General features: G+C 39.6%; 1 protein-coding gene across 4 annotated transcripts in view; it reads left to right on the top strand.

Annotated features, from left to right (window-relative positions):
• The first annotated feature begins 2,622 nt into the window (after window positions 1–2,622).
• Window positions 2,623–21,187, top strand: part of API5 (apoptosis inhibitor 5) — a 34,495-nt gene continuing 15,930 nt past the window's right edge. For 2 of the 4 annotated variants that reach the window (XM_012001336.1, XM_012001337.1), the window contains exons 1-11: window positions 2,623–2,864; window positions 9,198–9,359; window positions 10,947–11,040; window positions 11,538–11,603; window positions 12,112–12,263; window positions 13,851–14,057; window positions 16,921–17,025; window positions 18,206–18,295; window positions 19,114–19,295; window positions 20,346–20,439; window positions 20,892–20,948. In XM_012001336.1, the coding sequence (XP_011856726.1) occupies window positions 2,796–2,864; window positions 9,198–9,359; window positions 10,947–11,040; window positions 11,538–11,603; window positions 12,112–12,263; window positions 13,851–14,057; window positions 16,921–17,025; window positions 18,206–18,295; window positions 19,114–19,295; window positions 20,346–20,439; window positions 20,892–20,948 (1,278 nt within the window). In that variant the 5' untranslated portion in view covers window positions 2,623–2,795. The remainder of the gene's footprint in view (window positions 2,865–9,197; window positions 9,360–10,946; window positions 11,041–11,537; window positions 11,604–12,111; window positions 12,264–13,850; window positions 14,058–16,920; window positions 17,026–18,205; window positions 18,296–19,113; window positions 19,296–20,345; window positions 20,440–20,891; window positions 20,949–21,187) is intronic. The other 2 variants (XM_012001338.1, XM_012001339.1) reach the window with 2 other exon arrangements.

Consider the following 21,187-nt stretch of genomic DNA (forward strand, 5'->3'; position numbering starts at 1 on the left):
TTATATATTAAACTATAATATATAAAAACATATGAGAATAATAAAGCTATATATAGCTATATATGTCTATATATAAAAATACACACACACACACACACACACACACACACACATATATATATAGCTTTCTTATTGTCTTCCACCACCTCTTTAAAATTTATTCAGGTGGTGTCTTAGTCCATTCATGCTACTATAACAAAATACCTTAGAAAGGATAATCTATAAACAACAGAAATTTATTGCCTCAGTTGTGGAAGTTGGGAAGTCCAAGATCAAGGCACCAGCAGGATCTGGTGTCTGATGAAGGCCTGTTCTTTATGGATTGTGCCTTCTGTGTGTCCTCACAGGGTGATAGAAGGGGCAAACATGCTCTCTCAAGCCTCTTGTATAAGGGCACTAATCTCATTAGTGGGAGCAGAGCCTTCAGGACATAATCATCTGTCAAAGGCCCCACCTTTTAATGGTATCATTTTGGGGGGTGGGTTTCAACATATGAATTTGAGGGGACACAATCATTCAGACATAGCAGGTAGGGTCATCTCATTCCAGCCCTAGAGAGAAATTCTGGCAGAACCAGCCTTTTCTGCTTCAGAAATTAAAACATCCATTTCAACATGTGAATCCAAACTTAATTTCCAACCAGATCTTGTTCTCTTCTCCAGCTGAGGTTGCTCCCCATCTTGCCTTTCTTCTCTATATCCTCCACTCAGTTTGGTGGGCAGCTTCTGACCCCTCCTGCGCAAATGCACTGAGAGGGGAACATGAGAAGAAAGGAAGAGTAGAACCTCGCAAAGGTCTGGACGGTGCAGTACCACAGGCTCTCTCTGGTCTGATAGAGACCAGGTCTGTCCTGTGGCCACTCCAAGGGCCTTTAGAGGCCACTCCCAACGGTGACCCCGTGAGGTGTTGATGTGCTGCTCGCAGTCACCACTCTCTTTCTGCCGCCATTGACTCTTGCCATGTGGGCGTTCTTACTCTCAGGCAGAAGGACTCAAAATGAATCCAGAATCTCTTTCTCTTTTATAGGGCTCATCTCTGCTATAAGGGAATCACTCCCATCCCCTCGCTCCAGCAAAATCTGGGAACACAGTAGATCCCAACATGGCCACCTCCACTCTGCAGCCACGGGTAACCTGAGCTTATCAGGCATGTCCAGACCTTTGTGTCTCTCAACCACCTGGGACCATATTTCAGGCTCCTCAAAATGGCCCCACGCTTGAGGGAAGGGGATAGAAATTGCCCTCAATGTACTCACAAGAACATCTTTCTCTAAAACATAAAAATAAAAAAATCTTATCACCAGTTGCTCTCATTTCATTCCCTAATTCTTTTTCTGTTTCTCCATGAAAGTCCAAATTGTAATTTTTTTAACATTGAATTTTACACTTGATTTCTTATTCTTAGACAGGGGTCTTGTTATGTTGCCCAGGCTGGACTTGAACTCCTGGGCCCAAGTGATTCTCCTCACTTAGCTTCCCACATAGTTGGGACTGTTGGCTATCACACTCAGCTCTAATCCTTTTTAGGGTTTGAAATTCATCCTCAATCTAACTGAGAAGTACAAGAGCCAGTGAGTTCTTTTGTAATCATTTCCTGTGTATATTCTGTACAAGTGGATCTGGCTTTGAAATTTACAGTGTATTAGAGTTTGATGTTTCAATCTTGAAATTTTAACATCCTTTAACATCCTTTTACACATACACACATAACTTTGTTTTGTATGCTTTGTATGTTTTACCTAATGGGATCATCTTATACCTGCTTTTTAACTTTTTTTTCTTTTTCTGAGATAGAGTTTTGCTCTGTGGCCCAGGCTGGAGTGCAGTGGCATGATCTGGGCTCACTGCAACCTCTGCCTCCTGGGTTCAAATAATTCTCCTGCCTCAGTCTCCCAAGTAACTGGGACTACAGGTGCGTGCCACCATGCCTGGCTAATTTTTGTATTTTCAGTAGACACCAGGTTTCACCATGTTGGCCAGGCTGATCTTGAACTCTTGACCTCAAGTGATCCACCCACCTCAGCCTTCCAAAGTGCTGGGATTACAGGTGTGAACCACAGCGCCCAACTATATATAGACATGATAATTATATAATATATATATAAAATTTCATCTAAACTTGTATCTTAGAAATTATCAGTAAGCGTACGTGATTTCATTTATTTATTACTCTCTTGGATACTATACATAATCAGGTGGCCCCAATTCTTTACACTGGCAGCAAAGATATGCAAATTCTTCCAGCAGGCCGAATTTGACCCCACACTTGATTAGCGTGGTGGACACAGAGGGTTTTTAAATGGCATAGGAATGCTTTTTGCTTCCCACCGGACCCACTACCCTCTATTGCCACTGATTAATATTACCTTCCTTGAATCAGGAGGAAACCGTTTGTGACTTCTCATATGTAAGATCTTCTAAGGGCAGAAACGCGATTATCTTTGTATTAATCTCGCCGCCCACTCCCACCCCTCCCATCGAGAGCCTCCAGACAGGTTCAAGCTTTCAAAAAGGCGTGAGATAATCCAATCATCCTTGCCGCTTTTTGCTCCTCCAAGCTCTAGAGGGCGACAAAAATCGCGGAGGCGCATTGGTTCTACTGAAGGCCGCTCCCGACGTGCGCGTCTTTACGTAGACGTCGGGGGCGGAGCCGCGCTGTGAGCGGTGACTGGCGGCGGCACTGGCGGCAGCTGGAGGTGTAATAGTGCAGGTAGTGGGGTTGGAGAAGTTCCGAGGCGGCGGTGGCGCCGGTGAGGACAAGGATAGCGGAAGCGGGCCCTGGGCTTGTCGCTCACCATGCCGACGGTAGAGGAGCTTTACCGCAATTATGGCATCCTGGCCGATGCCACGGAGCAAGTGGGCCAGGTGAGTGAGTCCCCGGGCGGCCTGCAGGGCCCGGCGCTCCGCGGCCTTTCCATAGCCGGGCGGGGGCTGCGGCTTCATCCTCCCGGGGGAGCTCCTAACCTCCCCAGGCCGTCTCGTCGGAGTGGGCCTCTCGGGGAGTGTAGACTCCGGCTTCACCAGGGAGACCACGGTCCCCAGAGTTCCAGGCTTCCCTGCCTCCCTCGCCCAGCCTTTTCCCACCTTGGCGTAACCTAACTCAGCCGGTTCAGGCTCACGTTAATTCTCCTCCCGGGCTTTCCTCTACAGGATTCTCTTAAGCCTTTCTCCTTTCCCGTCCCCTTTTCTGAACAAGATTAGATCGAGAGTTTTCTTCAAGAGGTCAAGATGTGTTGTCTTTTTGTTTTTGTTTTTGTTTTTTTGGAGGCAAAATTCTGCTACTAGTTGAAGAAGAGTGTTTAAGAGACAGAAGTTTGTGAGAAACAGAAGAGGGACTCTTTGGTCCAGACTTTGATGAGGGCTCACAGTTTCATTTATTCAGTAGATTTTTTGAGCGCCGAGCGCTGGAGATACAAATGGAAAGGTCCGCGCGCTCTCAGAATGTACAGTTAGGAGGGAGTGTAGTGAGTGATGAATAAGAAAGGCATTGTGAGGCCCGGCGCGGTGGCTCACGCCTGTAATCCCAGCACTTTGGGAGGCCCAGGCGGGTGGATCACGAGGTCAGGAGTTCGAGACCAGCCTGAGCAACATGGTGAAACCCCGTCTCTGCTAACAATACAAAAATTAGCCGGGCGTGGTGGCGCGCGCCTGTAATCCCAGCTACTCAGGAGGGGGAGGTGGGAGGATTGCTTGAACCTGGAAGGCGGAGGTTGCAGTGAGCCGAGATCGCTTCACTGCTCTCCAGCCTGGGCAACAGAGCGAGACCCCGTCAAAAAAAAGGGGTTTTTTTTATTATTATTATTATTATTATTTATTGTTTTTAATGAAACGTGTTTGAAGAAAATAAAACAGGGCTGGGCGAAGGAGTGTGTGAGAGTGCAGCTCTGAATGGAGTTCTCTGGAAGAGCGCTCTTGCCATGCTTGCCGCGGATACACAGTTTCTCAGCAGTGAATTATCCGTACGAGCCATTTGTTCCCTGTATGAGTTTTCAAGTAGCGGAGTACATTGAACTTGATAAGTGGCTGGGAAAAGAACCAGGCAGTCCTGGAGGCAACTTTGATAATTGTTTTAGAAATCCCACACCATAGCTTTTCAGTGCTTAGTTAGAACTTTGTGATTTTTCTGCTTACGCATCCCTTCTTGGAGAAAGTGGAAGATTCTAGTCTATTAACAGTCGTGGGAGTACCTTTCCCGTCCCCTTTTCTGAACATAATTCAAATAAGACCTTTCTGAGCTGAAAGAAAGAAAAAAAATTCATGTTGGAGCTTTATTGTAGCTTAATCTAGAATTGTGAATGTACCAGTTTGAAATAGCAGATGATTTTTTTTTCCCTTCATTCCCTGTCAGTAGGGAATTTCACTATTATCAGTGAGAAATGTATACGGATATTCTGTTGTATATGTGGATAGAGTGTGTAGGTCGGTTGTGAAGGAGGAATATTCTCTTCATTAAGAAGATAAAAACTGCCGGGCACGGTGGCTCACTCCTGTAATCCCAGTTCTTTAAGAGGCCTGGGTGGGCAGATCACTTGAGGTCAGGAGTTCGAGACCAGCCTGGCAAACATGGTGAACTCCTATCTCTACTAAAAATACAAAAAATAGCCAGGCATGGTGGCGTGCGCCCGAAGTCCCAGCTATTTAAGGGGGCTGAGACAGGAGAATCACTTGAACCCAGGGGCAGAGGTTCCTGTGAGCTGATACCAGGCCACTCCAGTTCAGCCTGGGCAACAGAGTGAGACTCCATCTCAAACAAAAAATTAAAAAAAAAAAAAGATAAAAACTATGTAGGATCAGTTTGAATTTGTTATTCCTAAAAAGAACTAGCAGTGAAGATATTCTCAATCGTATAATTTTTCTGGGACTTAGTTGGGTAACTTTGTAACAAATTGTTCTACCTGTGTTTGATTTTGTTGCACATCAGTAGAGGGGATAGGGTGAAAGCTAGAACTGTGGTTCTGTCAGGAATCTTTCTAAGAAGCCTTTGAAACCATAAGATAATGCTGTCCCATTCCCCTACTTTAATTTTGAGATTTGCTTACATTTCCTTCTCATGTCATCTTTATAAAAACCAGATTGAATTGAGAGTTCTCCCCCAAGGAGTCAAAATGTCTTTCTTGCAGCAAAAATGTATTTGCAGCAAAAATGTACTCTTTATTTAGTAAGGGTACTTAAGAGACAAGTTTGTGAAAAAAAATGGAAAAGGATAACTTTGTCTACACTTTAATGAGAATTCATGCTTTATTCGGTAGGTTTCACCTACCATGTACCACACACCCGGCTGGACACTGGAATTTGACACAGTTCCCTGTAGATTATGGGTCATCAATGCCTTCTGTATTGACAGCTGTCAAGCAACTATCTAAACTCTCTCTGCATAATGAGATGTAGTGATTAGCTCAGGCTGCTCAAACATTGTGAATTTTAGGAGAACCAAAGATAATGCCTACTAATTCTGCTCTGTTGGGTTATACTTCTCCCCTTTTAGATAAAATGCCTGAAATCACTTACTAAAAGACAGTAGGTTTTAGGATATTGCTTGTAATTTTAACTAACAAAGGCAAAAGCCAACTTAGTAGAGAGGATACCATTTCACTTGTTTTTAAGGAGAGAAAACCGTGTTCATGTTCCTGATGTAGCAAAGCCTGATTTTCAGGTCAACTTATGAGATTTATGATCAGTACTAAGTTTCCTGGCAAACAACGTGTCTGGATACTTCTGAGACTGCATTCGAGTTTGTCAGTCTTGACTTCCTTCTATCTTTTATTTTGATTATCAACCTTTACTAGAGAGGTAAGCACAACAGTTTTTCTGATTGCTGCCACTACAGACTAGTCCCTCCCCGTTATTGTCAATACTCCTTTCAGAGTAGTGCCTTCTAAATATGTAAGGGTAAACACAAGCCCTCCGAGGTTTTATCAGCTAATTTCCCCAAAGCAGATCAAATCCTTCTCTTTTTGAACCCCTTGGCACGATGTACTTATTAACAATACTTCAGACTTGTATTTTATTTCTTATTCCTATACTTAAATTATAACATCTTAAGGGTTAAATCCATTGATTGATTGATTGATTGATTGATTCTCTTCTTGCACTGTACCTTGCCCTTCAGTAAGCATTTCTTTTTCATAGTTGAAGAAATGTGTTCAAAGAAGGAACAGAGAAACCATTTACAAAATATAAGAAAAACCATTTACACAGACTATCTCTAATGGATAAAGGGAACTTTATCATACACACATACGTACATCTTTGGGCATGTATATTCTAATAAGCAAACTGCAGATGACAAATTCTAAGTGCAGAATTATTTAATACCTCAAATCTTCCAGTCTTATCATCTTCTCATGTAACCCCCATGTTCTGCCTATGCATTCATCCTGCCTTTCCTCCACTCTGCCTCTGCCACTCCTTCAGGTCTCACTCTTGTGTGCTCCTTTACCTTTCTAATCTCCTTTTCCGCTGCTCTTTGCCCAGGGCTCCTAACTAGCCATAACAGAGCAAGTTGTGGGCCCACTATTATTTTAAATTCTGTTTGAAATTATTATGAATTTACTTAAAATATACTTAATTTTATATGATGTATTCAAAATCTTAAAAGTTAAAAAATGTATCAGACACCTGTTAAAGGACCACAGCAGTCTGGCTGATTAGATGTCTATGATGCTGAAACCCCGATTCCTCCTGTTCTGCCAATCATTGAGTACACTAGCTTTGTAGGGTTGGCGTGTAGGCTTCTTGGACTTTTATTTCTTGAAATACCGCTCTTGTAGTAGCGTTTTTTGTATGATTAAGCTAAAACCACTGACTAACCAAGTTCATAATCCCTCAGAAATACATGGAAATATTTATTTCGCTTCTCTGAGCCCTAGTTTCCTCATCTAGAAGATAGGAATAGTAGTAACCTGTGGTGATATAGACAAGGAGTCACTCAGTCCCTGGTAGACTTTCAATAAGTATTGCTAATGATTCCTTTTTATTTGATTCCAGATTTAATATTTTTTTCTTGGCAAAAGGAAGTTTTGTTTTAAGCAGGTTTTTTTTTTTTTCTTTTTCATTTAATTTTGGACAGCGTAAGGAGTTTCTTCAAATGGCTTTATAAGTAAGTTTGAGTTAAAGGGAATTAGATTTGTGATACGCTGCAAAAAGTAAGGATGTCAGAACAAACTTTGATTTTATGAAGCCTGCCTAGAAGTCTGAGGCAAACCACAGGAATGTAAAGTGGTAGAAAAGTCAGCATGATTTCTTTTTTTAATGTTTGCGGTGAAAAGTATGTCATACACCTTTCTTTATTTGAGACAGGGTCTTGCTCTGTCAGGCTAGAGTGCAGTGGCGCAGCCACGGCGTACCACAGCCTCTATCTCCTGGGCTCGAGTGATTCTCCTGCCTCAGCCTCTCGAGTAGCTGGGACTGCAAGCACACACCACCATGCCTGGCTAATTTTATATTTTTTGGAGAGACGGGGTCTTGATGTGTTTATAATACATTTTTCAGTGATGACTCCTGAACACTGATACATCTGCATTTCATGAAGAAGCTAACCTTATTCACAGAAATTTCTGTTACTTGGGAGTTGTTCTGTAACTTTGCATCCTGCTTTATTTTTTCACTTAGCATTATCCACAAAAAGAATCATGTAAAATAAATCTGGGAATTCTATAGTTCATTGGATATTTATTGGTCATTCCCCACTAGATGGCGTGAAGTAAGCTCATGTGTCTGAAGCACTTAGAAGACTCCTTATACATAATAAACACTATACTGTGTATACGTTTGGTCAAGATTATAATTTTTAAGGTTTTTTTTGCAGTTACTTTTATTAATATGTCCAAACAGAAGATATATGTGTAGTCTTTCTGTATTTGTTACTGTTATTGACCATCTTTATCAGCGTCATTTCATAAAACAACTGGTTTAGAGGCAAGCACTTGCGGAGGATTGGGAACTTATTGATTCCTCCCATTATGAGTATTTGAGGGAGAGCACTTGTGATTTTTTTTTAAGGAAACAAATGAGCTTTGAGTATATAGTTCCAATAAAAAGTTTAAACATGTGACATTAGAGTCTGTCTTAATCCAAAATTGTCTGGCTCTATGGAATGGTCACAGCTTTCATATACTGCTATGAGGTAAAATTAAGCTGCACTTCCTAACATTGCTGGAATTGCTAAATTTCTGGAATGTATTCCCTTCACCCTCTTCGTGGTGCTAATTGGAAACAGGCAAATTTTTTTTTTAAGTAAATATGGTGCAGTTATTTGTGAAGTCTGTGGTATTCATTATGATTTATTTCCTTGTTTAAGATGGAGTCTCGCTCTGTCACCCAATCTGGAATGCCATAGTGCGATCTCAGCTCACTGCAACCTCTACCTCCTGGGTTCAAGCAATTCTCCTGCCTCAGCCTCCTGAGTAGCTGGGATTAGAGATGTCTGCCACCACGCCCAGCTAATTTTTGTATTTTTAGAGAGGGGGGTTTCACCATATTTAGCAGGCTGGTCTGGAACTCCTGACCTCAAGTGATTGCCCACCTCGGCCTCCCAAAGTGCTGAGATTACAGGCGTGAGCCACCACACCTGACCATCATTACAATTTTTTTTTTTTGGAGACGGAGTCCCACTCTGTCGTCCAGGATGGAGTGCAGTAGTGCGATCTCGGCTCACTGCAACCTCCATTTCCCAGACTCAAGTAATTCTCCTGCCTCAGCCTCCCAAGTAGCTGGGATTACAGGCGCATGCCACCATGCCTGGCTAATTTTTGTGTTTCGTAGAGACGGGGTTTAACCATGTTGACCACGCTGGTCTTGACTCCTGACCTCAGGTGATCCACCCGCCTCGGCCTCCCAAAGTGCTGGGATTACAGGCATGAGCCACCATGCCTGGCCCATTACAAATTTTTTAAGCATGACACAGTCACAAGGCTAGAGTCAGTAATCACTAGAATGAAGAAGCGTTGGTATATTAACAAACACACGTATGCTTTTTCCACTTTAAATTAGACTCGTCCATCTCCCCCAACTCAAAAATTAACCAAAGGTGGAGGAAGAACAGAATTGGGAAGATAAGTGTCCCATTTAAGTAGTAAACCTCCGAAAATCAACCTTATTTCTTAGCCTGTGTAAAAATTTAAAGCACACGCTAACATGTTTTATGGTCTTTTACTTAGCTTCCCATCTTTCAAAATCATGTGTCTTTCTTTATTTCAGCATAAAGATGCCTATCAAGTGATACTAGATGGTGTGAAAGGTGGTACTAAGGAAAAACGATTAGCAGCTCAATTTATTCCAAAATTCTTTAAGCATTTTCCAGAATTGGCTGATTCTGCTATCAATGCACAGTTAGACCTCTGTGAGGATGAAGATGTATCTGTAAGTATATGAGTGACACTTTATAGCAGTCTTTCAGATGTTTCTGTGTGTGGCTAATACAATTGGAGTAGCCATCTGATATATCAGAGTACACAATAAAATACTACAGTATGGTCTGGCATGGCATCATACCCAGGCTTAAATTTACATATGATAAAATGTATTAGCCTTTTTCACCACCTTTAAATTATGAAAAATGCATAGAATCTCAAAATACTTAGTTTTGCTTATTTGTCCACTGTTAAAAATGGATTGTGGCTCACATTTTGTTTCATAGATTGTTATTCATTGTGCATATGAAATTAGACTGTTTTTAATCAATTTGTGCTTACTTAGATATGTGTTATAAAGTAAAATGTACTTTCACTACCCTTATATATTTTGCATGGCAGAAAAATGGTCTGAATGGTCTGTGTAATAAGTGAATAGGATTACTAGATTAAAAGAAATAGTTTTTGTTTTTTGGGTTTTTTTTTTTTTTTTTGAATAGAATTAACTGGTAATATTTCTGGCTGCTGACACAGGTTCCTAAGAATATTCAATTGTTAGCTCTTGTCTTTTCAGATGAAACAGCGAATTGCCAACATTTCATGCAGAATTTGCTGGATTTTTTTGTGTGTTTTTAATAGAGACAGGGTCTCACTCTGTTGCCTAGACTGGAGTGCAGTTGCACATCCATAGCTTACTGCAGCCTTGAACTCCTGGGTTCATGCATTTTTTCCACCTTAGCCTCCCAAGTAACACAGGCTACTGTTCCCGGGTGATTTTTAATTTTTTTGTAGGGTCTTGCTATGTTGTCCAGGCTGGTCTCAAACTCCTGGCCTCAAGCTGTCCTCCCACCTTGGCCTTCTGAAGCATTGGGATTACAGGCGTGAGCCACCTTACCTGGCCTGCTGTACATTTTTTATGTAAAAATCGAATAAGCCAAGATCAGTATTTGGAATTAAACATGCAGGATATAGCCACAAATGTTGTATTTAGTAGTCAATACTGAAAATTCTAAAGTAAACAGTTAACTAGGTATAACATTGCCACAATAGCCATTTTTAAGGAATACTGTATTATAAGCCCATCGGTAGTGAAAACCTAACAGTTGCATATAATTAGCCTGTAAACAGTTGTTTATAATCTGAAGTCTGTCTTTCAGCCAGACATTGTTAACATCACTTTTTACATTTTTTTCTGTGTAACTTGAATATTAAATTGGAGCAAATTCTTTTTTTTTTTTTTTTTTGAGACAGAGTCTCGCTCTGTTGGCCAGGCTGGTCTCAAACTCCTGATCTTGTGATCCGCCCGCCTCGGCCTCCCAAAGTATGAGAACAGCCTGGGCAACATAGGGAGACTCGCCTCTAAAATTAGCCAGGCGTGGAGGCTTGCATCTCTACTTCCAGCTACTAAGGAGGCTGAGGCAAGAGGATCTCTTGAGCCTAGGTCAAAGCTACAGTGAGCCATGATTGCACCACTGCACTCCACCCTGGGCAACAGAGCAAGACCTTGTCTTTTAAAAAAAAAAAAAAAAAAAAAAAAAATGTGTGTTATTTTAAAGGTGATAGTATTTGGTTAATTTTTGTTTGAAATCATGCCCAGATTCGACGTCAAGCAATTAAAGAACTGCCTCAATTTGCCACTGGAGAAAATCTTCCTCGAGTGGCAGATATATTAACGCAACTTTTGCAGACAGGTAAGGGATTTTATTACCGTTTTCTCTAAATATATATCTTCTTTCTGAAATATTGACTCTGTTTTTAGGTTTTGAATGGGGTGCAGGAGAGCTGGAGGTCCTACATCTGATAGAGATTAAATTTCCCACTTTCATTCAGTAGTTTAAAGTGTAATGATTTCTGGTTATCTAATTCCTAGTATTGTTTTGTTTTTAATTCTGTTATTAAGGTGTAATGACTAGATTCTTTTGAGCATTTTGATGTATCATAATTTTCCCCCCAATTTCCTGTCGTTTCATAATTGTAGCATCTTAATAAAAGTTTTTCAGGCATGCCAGATGGGGTTCTCTACCCTTAAAAGGAACATGTTATCTTTTTGGTACTTGAGGAAATGGCTTAAGTTACAAGTTTCCTGTCAATGTAACCTTGAGAAACTATGTTGAATCAAGTTTGAAACTGAAGCAGATGATATTTTAAATTTGTTTTATATTCATTATGCCACTTTTTCTTTATCCAGATGACTCTGCAGAATTTAACCTAGTGAACAATGCCCTGTTAAGTATATTTAAAATGGATGCAAAAGGTAAGGCCGGTTCTTATTCTGAATTGTGTTTGATGTCTTACAGAATCACAAAGTTAGGTGTTACTCATTAAGAATAAACTCTAGGGTTTACCCAGAGTTCTATTTCATAAAAATTTTAAGTATTGTGAAAAAAGTCTCCTTAGGTCAAGATGTTTATGACTAGAAAAACCAGCAGAAATAACTGCAAAAACAGATCAAATTTTTCCATTAGAAATCTGTTGGAAGAACTCCCTTTGACACTTTAAAGAAATTCTTCCAAAATATTTGGTTTTTATTATTAGTAATGATAAAAAAGGAAAGTTATGCTCAAGCTGACTATGTCTTCATGAAGAAAGTGCTTTTATGATTCAGGCTGTAGAAATTTCAGACTACTTTTAACTAGTAATGAGGATGATGTTTGGGAAGTTCATTAACTTATTTGATAAGAAATACTATAAATTGAGTTAAATGGGAAAACACCATTACACTATAGAATTGACTTGCTACAGGCAACTATTTTGTTTTGCAGGGACTTTAGGTGGGTTGTTCAGCCAAATACTTCAAGGAGAGGACATTGTTAGAGAACGAGCAATTAAATTCCTTTCTACGAAACTTAAGACTTTACCAGATGAAGTCTTAACAAAGGAAGTGGAAGAGCTTATACTAACTGAATCCAAAAAGGTGAGCTTTGGTCTTCATTTCGTGGAAATTCTCTAAAGCAAAAGAACATACTTGACTTTGGCAGTATTCCTCAATGTTATGTGTGGCTTGTGTATAAAATGGTATATCATATATCCCATTAGAACCACCATAGAACTTCCGAGTTTTTCTTAGATTGTATTTAGCTCTTTTGTCAGTGGTAATGATGAATCAATGTGGTAATTTAAAAGAATCTGATTACATTTAAACTTTTTGTGGTAGTGTCCTTAAAATGTGTGCAACCTCTGCAAATCATCTCCTTCAGGAAACTTTCTCTAAGTCCTACCCCTCCTTTCCATTTTAGGATACTCTCTCATAGTATACTGAATTATTTCAAAATGAAACATATTATCACATCAAAATGACCTCTTTTCACCTTAGCCCTTGACACTATTCGCTCTTCAAGGGTGAAACCATGCTTGTCTTTGCTCCCAGCATCTAGCATAGTTGTAGACGCTAGGATTGGCAAGGTGTGTCACAACTAACTTTTCACTCATCTTAATGTGCCAAAGTTTGGGAATAGTTTCCTTCTTTTTTTGAGACGGAGTCTCGCTCTGTCACCCAGGCTGGAGTGCAGTGGTGCGATCTTGGCTCACTGCAAGCTCCACCTCCCAGGTTCACGCCATTCTCCTGCCTCAGCCTCCCGAGCATCTGGAACTATAGGCGCCTGCCACCACGCCTGCCACCATGCCTGGTTAATTTTTTTTATTTTTAGTAGAGACGGGGTTTCACCGTGTTAGCCAGAATGGTTTCGATCTCCTGACCTCATGATCCGCCCGCCTCGGCCTTCCAAAGTGCTGGGATTACAGGCTTGAGCAATATGTTCAAGAAGATTCAGTGTTTTCTCTAAAGAATGTGATCACTCTTATGGTTCAGGCTATAGAAATTTCAGACTACTACTACCCACTTCCTTATTGATAAGATTATTTTTCAGTGAGAAAGAGATAGATCTTTAGCTGGGAGTATCAGACTATTTTACCTATGCCCCAGCTAGTAATCTGGTAGAGCATGTCGTGATTGTGAGCTCCTTTGGTCCATGAATAGAAAAATTTAGACCCACTGATATGGAAGATTTAACATGAGACTTGCAAGGTGTCCTATTTTGTGTACAACAATTACCATATTAATATGAATTAGACTGCTTTTAAATATAGGAAACAATCTGATTCAACAGTTTACTACAGAATTTTTCCAGCCATTTTTTAAAGTCACTCCCCTGAATAGCCAATTTAAGAATTAAAAAAATTTTTTTTTTCTTAACTGCTCTTCCATGAAATTTTAATGCCACATATATACTGTATATCTGTTTATGGTACTATATGAATATCTGTGCTTTGTACATAAAAATGTAACATTTTCTAAGAACCAATTTTTGCCCCTTTGGAGAATGCCTGGTTTACTCTGAAGTTCAATTGACTGAAGCTAGAAGTTGCCTTTTCCTCAGTATTTCGGAAGCATGAATATCAAACTGACTTTAGTAACTGAAATAAATTAGCTATTTTCTTTCAATGTTGATCTGTCCCATTCAAATGATGAGTATACTGTTATTCTGAATTGTCTCTTTTCCAGGTCCTAGAAGATGTGACTGGTGAAGAATTTGTTCTATTTATGAAGATACTGTCTGGGTTAAAAAGCTTACAGACAGTGAGTGGAAGACAGCAACTTGTAGAGTTGGTGGCTGAACAGGCCGACCTAGAACAGACCTTCAATCCCTCGGATCCTGACTGTGTGGACAGGCTCTTACAGTGCACTCGGCAGGCAGTACCCCTCTTCTCTGTGAGCTCTTTGTTTTTACACACCTGGTATTTGGATTACTGTATTAGCTGTATGTATTTCCATAAATACTCACTTTAACATTCCCCTTAAACCTTTCCAGTAGTGTCCCTTATCTGAAATGCTTGCTTGGAACCAGAAGTGTTTTCAGATTTTTGAATATTTGCATTGTGCCTGGTTGAGCATCCCTAATTCAAAAATCCAAAAACCTGAAATGTTTCAATGAGCATTTCCTTTGAGCATGACGTTTGAGCATCATATTGGTGCTCAAAAAGTTTTGGATTTTGAAGCATTTCAGATTTGGGATTTTCAGATGAGGGATGCTTGGTCTGTGTTTATAAAGGCCACAGTGGAATTGGTGAGAACCCAAAGCAGCAAGAAATTTTTTTGAAAGAATTTTTTTTTTCTTTGAGACAGTCTTGCCCTGTCACCTATGCTGAAGTACAGTGGCACGATCTTGGCTTACTGCAGCTTCCACCTGCCAGGCTCAGGCCTTCCATCTCAGCTTCCCAAGCAGTGGCTTCCACAAGCATGGACTATCACGCTTGGCTAATTTTTGTATTTTTTGTAGAGCCAGGGCTTCCCCGTGTTGCCCAGGCTGGTCTTGAACTCCTGAGCTTAACCAATCTGCCCACCTTGGCCTCCCAAAGTGCTGGGATTACAGGTGTGAGCCACCACGACTGGCCAATAAAAATTTTTAGTCTTCCTAAAGACTTTTTTTAAAAGTCATGAGAATTTTGTATTCTGTCTCAGGCTTTGTGTTTCCTCTGGCCATGCATCTTCTGGGATGTGTATACGTTCATTTGAAAAACACAATTTAAAGGAACTATCCTAGATCAGGCGTGGTGGCCTGTGCCTATAATCCCAGTCCCAGCACTGTGAGCCAAGGTGGGAGAACGCTTGAGGCTGAGTTCAAGACCAGCCTGGGCAACATAGCAAGACCTTGTCTCTACAAAGAAAATTAAATAATAGAACTATCGCTTTTCAGAAATGTGCAGTCTGAAAATCCAACACAAAGGTTCTCACGATGTATTTATTTATCTATCTATTTATTTATTTATTTATTTATTTGAGACAGAGGCTCACTTTGTCCCCCAGGCTGGAGTACAGTGGCGTGATCTTGGCTCACTGCAACCTCCACCTCCCAGGTTCAATTTTCGTGCCTCAGCTTCCCAGGTAGCTGGGATTACAGGCACACACCACCATGCCCAGCTGATTTTTTTGTATTTTTAGTAGGGATGGGGTTTCGCCATGTTGCCCAGGCTGGTCTCGAACTCCTGAGCTCAGGCAGTCCGTCCGCCTCAGCCTCCCAAAGTGCTAGGATTGTGAGCCACCATGCCTGGCCATGTCCCAAATTTGACCTGAGAATCAAGGAAGAGATCAAAATGTATAGATGTCCCAATGCTCCGGATGACTTTGCAGTAAAGTATATAAGGGATCTTCAGAAAGTTCCTGGAAAATGCATATTATGAAAAAAAACCTATGCATGGATTTCAAAACATTTTTCACCAAAATAAACTTGTATTTATAACATGTCTGAACAGGATATAGTTTGGGGAACTAAGAAGGGTAAGACATCAGTTTGAAAAACGAGCACCTGTCAGAGCAACATGAATTCTGCTAAAGTTGAAGCAAGAACAAACGTCAAATTTATGGTGAAGCGTGGCGGAAGAATGGTGAAATCATTGATGCTTTATGAAAAGTTTATGGAGACAATGTCCCCAAAGAAATCAACAGTTTACAAATGGATCACTCATTTTTAGAAAGGACAAGACAACGTCGAAGCCCATCGCAGCAGATCAATTTGCAAGGAAAAATTTAACTTGTTTATGCCCTAAATGAAAAGGACCGACAATTAATAGCAGAAACAACAGCCAACATCATAGACATCTCAGTTGGTTCAGCTTACACAATTCTGACTGAAAAATTAAAGTTTAATAAACTTCCTACTCGATGAGTGTCAAAACCACCGCGCTCAGATTAGCTGCAGCAAGAACAGAGCTTTCAATGGAAATTGTAAACAAGTGGGATCAAGATCCTGAAGCATGTCTTTGAAGAATGGGAACAGGAGTTGAAACATGGCTTTTGCAGTGCAATTCTGAAGATAAAGCACAGTCAAAGCAATGGCTACCAGAAGGTGAAAATGGCCCAGTCCAAGCAAAAAGAGACCAGTTAAGAGGAAGGGTTATGGCAGCAGTTTTTTGGGATGCTGAAGACATTTTGGTAGTTGACATTCTGGAGGGCTAAAGAATAATGTCTGCTTTTTATGAGCTTGTTTGGAGAAAGTTGGCCAAAGATTGAACAGGAAAACGCCTGGGAAAGCTTCACCAGAGTCCTCCACCACCATAGTGCTCCTGTTCATTCCTCTTATCAAACAGGGACAATTTTTTAAGAGTTTTGATGAGGAATCATTAGGCATCCACCTTAAAGTCCTTATTTGGGCCCTTCTGATTTCTTTTTGTTGCCTAATCTTAAAAACATCGTTAAAGGGCACCCACATTTCTTTGGTTAATAGTATAAAAAGACTGCATTGACATGGTTAAGTTCCCAGGACCCTTAGTTCTCTGGGATGACTGCTATCATTGCCTCCAAAAGTGTCTTGACCTTGATGGAGCTTATGTTGATAAATAAAGTTTATATTTTTTATTCTTTGTCTTTTAATTACATTTTTCCATGAACTTACTGAAGCCCCTTCGTAGATCACCTATTGAGGTTATATCTGGGGCATGCTGGGGTGTGCACTATATTGTATTTATAGTCAGAATACTTGATGCTGTAGCACTCAGCATTTATTGAATGAAATTCTCCTATAATATTTGAGCAAATATTTGTTTTTTGACAATGCATTTTCTTTGATTTCTTACAGAAAAACGTCCATTCCACAAGGTTTGTGACATATTTCTGTGAGCAGGTTCTCCCTAACCTCGGTACCTTGACTACCCCAGTGGAAGGTCTTGATATACAGTTGGAGGTAAGCAAAAATGTCAGCTTTAGCACTGATAAGGCATTCTTATATTTTAACAAAAATGTAAACCACTAACTTAGATCTGATTTCTAAGGGAGCAATTTAAATGTCTGGTAATGGCCAGCCAGCAATCTCCCTAGACCAGAATTAATTGCATTAGGACTGCTTCATGGATTCAATTAAGGTTCGCTGCAGTGGGAAAGCACTGTCTGTAGTTTTTATAGTCGGTCTCTACCTTTGTAGCCTTAATATTTTTAAATAAGGTGTTTAATTCATCCATTTCTATCCATAACTGATAGAGCCAATTTTAAACTGGATTAACACAAAATATCCTTTATTCCTTCTTCTCCAGTAGAATTCACTACCCCTCCCACCTTTGTATCTCAACTGTAATGTATATAAACATTTTTTCACAGCATCTGTAATACTTAACATTTGTTTATAATCTCTCTCTACGTTTAACCTGATTCACCTCTGTATCCCCAGAATCTGGCACAAAACTTGATTTTGAATCAAGCACCCATTAGTGATTATTGAATTGGACTGAAATATAGAAATACGTGTGCCATTTCCCTCATAGGTCTTTGGGATAGAGAAGAATATCACTGTGCACTGGCAAGGTAGTTTGCTTCAAATGTGCTGGGCTAGGCCTATCAGACTGGGATTGGGAAATGCAGGAATGAACCTTGAGAATAGTGGTCATTACCAATATTTTGAGTAAGTATCCAGAGACTAAATTTAATAGGAAATGAGGCCCACCTTAACCAGGAGTAATTAGTTCTTAGCTGTTGAGAGTTCTTACTAGTGTGTCTTTATAGTTAATATATTTATCATTTTTGCCTTGTAATTAGCACTATCATTAACCTGTAGCAGAAAGTGTCATATGGATTATTTTCCATACTTCTTCGCACAGATATATTGGAAATCATGAGATCTGGGTTTTAGGGTCTGCCCAGCCACTTACTCCCTGTGACTTTGTCGAGCCACATAATCTCTGACCTTTACTTTCCTTCACGGTAAAATCTTGGGCTGCATCTCTAAGGTTTTCTTCCATTTCAAACGTTATAACGATTCTGTAAAAGCATAATTGAAAATAAGTAAAGTCTTAAATCGTTATCTAGAATTACTCTTACTTTACAACCCTTGCTTATTCATAAAAATAGTAATAGTGAATTGTGTGTTTTAGGTATTGAAATTGTTGGCGGAGATGAGTTCATTTTGTGGTGACATGGAAAAACTAGAAACAAATTTAAGGAAACTATTTGATAAGTTATTGGTAAGAACTTTTTCCTTTCCTTATGGGATAGTTAGTATATAGCTCAAAGTCTAATTTAGTATTAATTTCTAGATTACAAGAACCAGTTTTTGAAATTTCAGTTAAACAGTAATCCTAACAAGTATTGTTAGCTTCTTAGGCCACATGTTGTTGTCTACTTTGTTTTAATCTTGGTGTTTCTTATAATTAGGGAGAAAATAGGCTGTCTGATAAAATCATTAGCAGCATCACTGAGTGATTTGCTTATTTGATGTATTTGTATAATTAACACAGTGATAAGCATTAGGTCCTTAGCATGAATTGAGTCATCAACATCTGGTGCTCGTCCAGATGTAACTTACTGGGTTGTTACAGCACTGATACTGAATGCCATTGGCAGCACTTTGCTTGTAATGAGTCAGTACTTAATATGGACTAATGTTCAGAAAAGATATTTGTAGTAAGCATAGTATAGTCGTTAAGAGCATCAACATTTGATGTCAAACTTAGATTGAATTCTGGCTCTTTAGTTTATTAATATTAACTTTGTTACCATAGGAAGGTTACTCTCAGGGCATCGGTGCCTTTGTCTGTAAGTGCCTAATAAATATTAGCTACATTAATTTTCATTATTAATAATAGCAGCTGTAACAGGTTAATATGGAGCATTGACAGGCTAGAGCATTGATCCAGTAAGTAAAAAAGAAATCCAAGTGTCTGGTTTTGGTAGTTTTTAATGCTCCATGTCTTAAAAACATGCACTATAATTCCCTGAATATCTGTTTATAATTCGAATATGTAGAGCAGATTGCAAACATCTGTATATTTTTCTCTCTTAGGAATACATGCCCCTCCCTCCAGAAGAAGCAGAAAATGGAGAGAATGCTGGTAATGAAGAACCCAAGCTACAGTTCAGTTATGTGGAATGTTTGTTGTACAGTTTTCACCAGTTGGGCCGAAAACTTCCAGATTTCTTAACAGCCAAACTGAATGCAGAAAAGCTCAAAGATTTCAAAATCAGGTGATATATGATTGAGGTGGCTCAATCCTTGGCAAAGGTGGTAGCTATCTTGAAGTTCCTTGGGTTTTGCTTTTGTTCTATGAGAGCTTTCTCCGTATCCTGCCTTACCCCAGTGGTACAGAATGGAGGGTTCAGATTACATGTTTGTCAACATGTGACAGAAGTGAGCCAGGCACGGTGGCTCAGCATTTTGGGAGGCCGAGTCAGGAGGGTTGCTTGATGCCAGGAGTTTGAGACCAGCTGGGCAACATAGTAAGATCCTATCTCTATAAAAAATAACTTTAAAAAATTAGCAGAGCATGGTGACACACCAGTAGTCCCAGCTACTTGCAACACTGAGATGGGAGGCTCGCTTGAGCCCAGGAGCTCGAGGTTACGGTGAGCTGCAGTCATGCCTCTGCACTCCTGTCTGGGCGATGAAATCATGTCTCTAAAAAAAGGAACAGTAAAAGCAAACTTAAAAAAAAAAAAAAAAAACACAGAAATGACTTAACAAATCCATGGGGGAATAAAGGACTCTAGCTCTTCCTACTTGTTTTATGATCTTGAGCAGGTACCCTAACATCTCTTATTCTCCCCAAATTTTTCTCAGTTGTTAAATGATAATAGTACCTACCTCATAGAGTTGTGGGAATTTAATAAGACAGTGAATGTACAGCTTTTAGCACAGTGCCTGGCAAGTAGTAGGTATTAGTAAACTGTAGCTACGGTTATTAATAATATGTTAGTGTTACTGGAGAAGCAGCCCTGGAGAAGTCAATATAAGTAGTTTTCACAAAGACACCGCTTATTGAATTGTTCCATTAACAAATTCACATCTTAAATTTTGAAATGCTTGAGCCATTGTGTTACCTGTTACTACCATGTGGTAAGGCGGAAGTTTGATACTTGATGAAGCTCTTGATCAGAAGCAACTTAAAATTTTCTTCTTTAATTTATTGGTCATGTAGCCATTTCTGCGCTTAGGATCATTTTGCTATAGTATAAGATTGAGTTTAAAAACAAAATTGAAGTGATGAATTGCTAATTAACAAATACGTTTTCATTTAGGCTGCAGTACTTTGCACGGGGCCTGCAAGTTTATATCAGACAACTTCGCTTAGCTCTCCAGGGTAAAACGGGTGAGGCCTTAAAAACAGAAGAGGTAAGAATACTGGCTCACATTTCATAAACTGCTAGCTCCATACCAAACTATATAGACTTGTGTTGGGAGTTTCTCATTTTCCCTTATCTCACGTAATTTAACAGTCTTCATCCCAGTCCTAATGAAATATTTTTAGATTTTCATTGTGCTCCTATAACTTAACCTGATTTATTTTAAAACAACTTCTATTTGTATGTGACCTTACTCATTTTTTAGGTACATTCTAACCTGTCAAGGGAACACAGATTATTTACTTCCTTTGCCACATCTAGATTTGTTTAGAGTCAAGCAATAGGAATACACATTATCTATAGATTTAAACCAAGGAATTAGGTAAAGACCGTACAAGTGATTCTGATAGAGAAGTGTAATTACTCTAGTTCTGTGTCAGAATGGATTACGCCTCATAGAAATTATTGGCAGTTTGTCTTAATTTTCCTTTCCCTTTGCAGAACAAGATTAAAGTCGTTGCATTGAAAATAACAAACAATATCAATGTTTTAATCAAGGTAAGTCTGTAATACCAAGTGACATTTCCGCAGTTACCACAAAATCATACATTTATTTATTTTAAAGTTTTATATAAGATACTTCCAACAAAGGGAGGCTTGCAAACTTCTATCTCAAAGCATTGAAACAGATAGATACAGTCTAAGAAATTTCAGTGACTTAAGTTCTAGTGGTCTTAATGCTATTGGGTTCTTTTGAGTGGCCAGTAAATCCCTGTTTTGCTTACTCTTAAGAATGG

This window comes from Mandrillus leucophaeus, unplaced genomic scaffold (assembly GCF_000951045.1).
Source record: "Mandrillus leucophaeus isolate KB7577 unplaced genomic scaffold, Mleu.le_1.0 Scaffold66, whole genome shotgun sequence".
NCBI lineage: Eukaryota > Metazoa > Chordata > Mammalia > Primates > Cercopithecidae > Mandrillus > Mandrillus leucophaeus.